At 47.2% G+C, this 5,469-nt stretch overlaps 1 protein-coding gene across 2 annotated transcripts in view; it reads left to right on the plus strand.

Annotated features, from left to right (window-relative positions):
- POLR2G (polymerase (RNA) II (DNA directed) polypeptide G) overlaps window positions 1-3,654 on the plus strand; it is a 10,889-nt gene extending 7,235 nt beyond the window's left edge. For both annotated transcript variants that reach the window (XM_011993399.1, XM_011993398.1), the window contains 6 exons: window positions 272-431; window positions 2,442-2,492; window positions 2,599-2,664; window positions 2,912-2,983; window positions 3,179-3,212; window positions 3,433-3,654. In XM_011993399.1, the coding sequence (XP_011848789.1) occupies window positions 272-431; window positions 2,442-2,492; window positions 2,599-2,664; window positions 2,912-2,983; window positions 3,179-3,212; window positions 3,433-3,446 (397 nt within the window). In that variant the 3' untranslated portion in view covers window positions 3,447-3,654. The remainder of the gene's footprint in view (window positions 1-271; window positions 432-2,441; window positions 2,493-2,598; window positions 2,665-2,911; window positions 2,984-3,178; window positions 3,213-3,432) is intronic.
- The last annotated feature ends 1,815 nt before the right edge of the window (window positions 3,655-5,469 follow it).

Consider the following 5,469-nt stretch of genomic DNA (forward strand, 5'->3'; position numbering starts at 1 on the left):
AGCCAGGATGGTCTCGATCTCCTGACCTCGTGATCCGCCCATCTCGGCCTCCCAAAGTGCTGGGATTACAGGCTTGAGCCACCGCGCCCAGCCCATACTGATCTGTGTTCTGTCTTGTCTTGGTCATTAAGCTCTCTGGGAGCAGAGGTGCTATCTACTTGTCCTTTTGCTCTCCCCGACACTACTCCCAAGAGCTCAGTGACTTTTATTGCAGATGTCTCTAGAGGCTCTTGGACACACAATGTCTTTCTGTTTCTCATCCTCCTTGCAGGTATGGCTTTGTAATTGCTGTCACCACCATTGACAATATTGGTGCTGGTGTGATCCAGCCAGGCCGAGGCTTTGTCCTTTATCCAGTTAAGTACAAGGCCATTGTTTTCCGGCCCTTTAAAGGGGAGGTCGTGGATGCTGTTGTAACTCAGGTCAACAAGGTGAGACCATACGTAGGGGAGGCATTGGGGTAGTCTCTCAGTAGATCTGGGTTGGGTCCTGGCTCCACTTCATAACTGTGCCTTCAGCTAAGTCACTTTACTTCTTTTTTTTTTTTTTTTTTGAGACAGAGTTTTGCTCTGTCGCCCAGGCTGGAGTGCAGTGGTGCCATCTTGTCTCACTGAAACCTCTGCCTTCTGGGTTCCAGTGAGTCTCTTGCCTCGGCCTCCCAAGTAGTTGGGACTAAAGGCAGGTGCCACCATGGCCGGCTAAGTTTTTGTATTTTTTTAGTAGAGATAGGGTTTTGCCATGTTGCCCAGGCTGATCTCGAACTCCTGAGCTCAATCTGCCTACCTCGGCCTCCCAAAGCGCTAGGATTACAGGTGTGAGCTACCATGCCTGGCCATCACTTTACTTCTTGTGCTGCACTTTCAAATTGTATGGTAATCTTCCCTGCCCAACTCAGAGGGCAAGAGTCAACATTAATAGTCTTAACAATAAAAGCCTGTGTTGATTGAGTAGCGACTGTGGGCCAGGTGAAGTGCAGAGACTCACAATGACTCTAAAAGGTGGGTGCTTTCCTTTTTTTTTTTTTTTTTTTTAAGATGGAGTTTAGCTCTGTCGCCAGACTGGAGTGCAGTGGCACAATCTTGGCTCACTACAACCTCTGCCTCTGGGTTCAAGTGATTCTCCTGCCTCAGCCTCCCAGGTAGCTGGGACTATAGGCATGCGCCACCACGCTCAGCTAATTTTTGTATTTTTAGTAGAGATGAGGTTTCTCCATGTTGGTCAGGCTGGTCTCAAACTCCCGACCTCAGGTGATCTGCCTGCCTCAGCCACCGAAAGTGCTGGGATTGTAGGCGTGAGCCACTGCGCCCGGCCAGTGGGTGCTTTTTACAGAAGCTGAAACTTAGAAGAAGTTAAGTGTATTGGCCAAGATCATGTGGCCAACAGGTGTTCAAATCTTGGACTAACAGGCCTAAGCTCTTTAATACTTTAAAATGAAAGGTTAGGCTGGGCATGGTGGCTCACATCTGTAATCCCAGCACTTTGGGAGGCTGAGGTGGGCAGATCACCTGAGGTTGGGAGTTCAAGACTAGCCTGGCCAATATGGTGAAACCCTATCTCTACTAAAAATACAAAAATTAGCCAGGCATCGTGGCATGTGCATGTAGTCCCAGCTACTCGGGAGGCTGAGGCATGAGAATCACTTGAACCTGGGAGGTGGAGGTTGCAGTGAGTTGAAATTGCACCACTGCACTCCAGAGTGGACAACAGAGCGAGATTCTGTCTCAAAGTAAATACATAAATAAATACAAATGAAAGCTTAAAAAAAAAGAGAAAAGGGCTGGGTGTGCTGGCTTACACCTATAATCCCAGTGCTTTGGGAGGCAGAAGTGGGAAGATTGCTTGAGCCTAGGAGTTTGAGACCAGCCTGGGCAACATAGCAAGACTCTGTCTCTACAAAAAGTTTTAAAAACTTAGCCTAGCATGGTGGTGTGCACCTGTGGTCTCAGCTACTTGGAAGGCTGAGGTGGGAGGATTGCTTGAGCCCAGGAATTCAAAGGTACAGTGAGCTGTGATTACACCACTGCTTTCCAACCTGGGCAACAGTGAGAACCTGTCTCAAAATTTAGAAAGCAAAAAACAAAAACACAACACTTGAGGGGACAAAGAAAAAGCAAGATCACTCTTTTTTTTTTTTTTTTTTTTGAGACGGAGTCTTGCTCTGTTGCCAGGCTGGAGTACAATGGCGAGATCTGGCTCACTGCAACCTCCGCCTCCCAGGTTCAAACGATTCTCCTGCCTCAGTCTCTTGAGTAGCTGGGATTACAGGTGCGCTACCAAACCCAGCTAATTTTTGTATTTTTAGCAGAGAGAAGGTTTCACCATGTTGGTCAGGCTGGTCTTGAACTTATGACCTCATGATCCACCCGCCTCGGCCCCCCAAAGTGCTGGGATTATAGGCATAAGCCACCGTGCATGACCATAAGATCACTCATTTTTTCTAGGTTGGACTCTTCACAGAAATTGGACCCATGTCTTGCTTCATCTCTCGACATGTAAGTCTAGGCACACTGGGTGGGGCTGAGGAAGAGAGATACCCATTCATTACCATCTGCTGAAGCATCCTTTTAAAGTGCTACCCTAATCTCACTTTCCTTTCAGTCCATCCCTTCAGAGATGGAGTTTGATCCTAACTCCAACCCACCATGTTACAAGACAATGGATGAGGTAAGTGGACAGAAAGAAGTCAGGAAGAGGAAGAGAGAATCAGTCATCCTGAGGGAGAATATTGGCCTGGGGATGGCCGAGCACAGATGGTCCCTGAATTACCATGGCTTGATTCATGATTTTATGACTTTACGATGGTGCGAAAGTGATGTGCATTCAATATGCCCCCGGGCTTACAGTGAAGTAGTTGTGATGTAACCTCTCATAAACTGAGGACCATCTGTACACTGTTCCCTCCTCTCCCCAGGATATTGTGATTCAGCAGGACGATGAGATCCGCTTAAAGATTGTGGGGACCCGTGTGGACAAGAATGACATTGTGAGTCTTTTCCCCACCTCTACCTATACCAGGCTGAGCGGAGAGCTGTCGGATTTCATGCCACCCAGTTTCAGGGGGTTCTATGCTCTTCTGTCAGGAAGAAGGGATGGATGGGCAGAAGGCCTGGGGCTGCGGGGTAGAGGTTGGTTCTGTGCTCATCTTGGCTTCACTTTCTTTTTACCATCTTTCCTGCAGTTTGCTATTGGCTCCCTGATGGACGATTACTTGGGTGAGTGCCTGATCATATGGGCTGGGGTTATTGCCTGGAGAAGGGGTGTGTAGGGGTGGGGAGTAATACAGGATTTAATGCCCAAATGAGAGAGAGACAGAAGAAACTTTCATGCTGTCTGCTTGAAAGATCCAGGACACGTTCCTTGGGATGAGAAGTACATGGTTGTGGCTGCCCCCAAATTCTGGGTCTAACTGATGCGCTTTTTCTGGTTTCACAGGGCTTGTAAGCTGAGCCTGGTGGCTTCCTACCCTTGGTCCTGATGTAGGAAGTGTGATTGTCACACTTACCGTGTTGTCCAGAGGTCCAGTCTGGCTGCTGTTGTGGAGGCAAGGAAGGCAACTCATTCCAGAAGGCATCTGGTGCTTCTTTTAGCTTAGCTGCTGCCTCCTGATTTTTCAGTATGTGTTCTAAGTATAAAAAGTCCTTGGTTCTCATGGAAGTGTTATCCTCTTTTTTTTTTTTTTAAAGCAGTAACAATAACTCTTTAAGGAGGCTGTGGAGTTGGCTGCTTACTAGCCCCTCTTTCTTATACTGATGCGTCTGCTATCCTCAGCCACCCAGGGGAGCTGACTAACCCATTTGTCCAGGTTTAAAGGTGACCTCATTGAAGTCAAGGCTCTGATGTTGGGTCTTTGGCTTCCAGCAAATGATACCATCATTAGCGGCATTCTGAGTACTGATATAGTTCCAGAGTGTTTGCTCTTCTCCTGCCCTTAAAAGTAACCAAGAGCATAACTGGGAAAGAAGGGAGAGGAGACAGCAGACAGGGAGAGATGAACAAGAGGCTAGTAATGACACAGGCTATAGGATCTCAACACAGCCCTTCCTAAGATGGGTATATAAACAACAGTGTATCACTATACTACACTGAACTGAAGATGTAAAAGGGCTCAGAATCTAGTTAGGGTACAAAAATGTATGAAATACCTACAGGATTAAACAAACATGCCAATTTTCCCTGACACTCTACCTCGGCAATACTATTTGTCTACCTTAGAATGCCCTTTCCCAGCTTGTCCATTTCCTATCTACTAATCTGTGAAATTTCATTTCAGTTATGTGCTTTTTTTTTTTTCTTTAACTTTCTTTGACTACCTTGGGAAGCAGAGCTCTAGCAGAAAACAAGAAAGCATGGTATTCGGATTGATACAGAGCCGGTTTAAGTCTTAGCTGGACTCGGGAGGATGATGAGACAGGAAAATTGCTTGAACCCGGGAGGGGGAGGTTGCAGTGAGCTGAGATCCCTCCACTTCACTCCAGCCTGGGCGACAGCGAGAATCCATCTCGAAAAAAACCAAAAACAAAAAAGTCTTAGCTGGATGACCTTCTGTTTCCTCATTATAAAATGGGCAGAAAACCCTCTTTGGAGGCTGCTATATCAGACATGATATGTTAAAGTGGATGGCATAGAGCCTGGTCCATGATGGGCATTCAACTTTTCTTTTTTTCTTTTTGTTTTTTTTTTTTTTTGAGACTGAGTTTTACTCTTGTTGCCCAGGCTGGAGTGCAGTGGCGCGATCTCGGCTCACTGCAAGCTCCACCTCCTGGCTTCACACCATTCTCCTGCCTCAGCCTCCCGAGTAGCTGGGACTACAGGTGCCCGCCACCACGCCCGGCTGATTTTTTGTATTTTTAGTAGAGACGGGGTTTCACCGTGTTAGCCAGGATGGTCTCGATATCCTGACCTCGTGATCCGCCCGCCTCGGCCTCCCAAAGTGCTGGGATTACAGGCGTGAGCCACCGCGCCCGGCCTCAACTTTTAATTATCATAATTATTATATAATGCATCCCAAAGCCAGTGCAGTGGTGTGTATCTGTAGTCTCAGGTACTTAGGAGGCTGAGGTGGGAGGATCACTGGAGTCCTGGAGTTCTTCCCAAGTTCTCAAATAGGGGAATAACACCAAGCCTGAAAGGAAGAAACTGATGGACAAAGAAGCAGCTCATGGATCCTAAGCATGTGGGTGCCGGTGAGGATGTAGGGTGTGGCATCGAAAAGGCTGGCACTAATAAGAAAAAAGGAAAAAAAAAAAGGCTGTCACCTGTGGAGGAAGGGAACAAGTGGGATGCCCTGGAGATGGTTTCCAGAACTCTTCTGAGCTTTGAAGGTTGGTAGTAAGGGAGTCTGAAAGTTATAGCCTCCTAAAGAGGTCACAGGGTAATAGGGTACCATGTGCCTGGCAACATGCTAAATCCTTTACACACATTTCTGAATCTTCACAACAGTTCCATGGAGTAGATTTCGTTATCCCGCTT

Source organism: Mandrillus leucophaeus, unplaced genomic scaffold (assembly GCF_000951045.1).
Source record: "Mandrillus leucophaeus isolate KB7577 unplaced genomic scaffold, Mleu.le_1.0 Scaffold43, whole genome shotgun sequence".
In the NCBI taxonomy this organism is placed as follows: Eukaryota; Metazoa; Chordata; class Mammalia; order Primates; family Cercopithecidae; genus Mandrillus; species Mandrillus leucophaeus.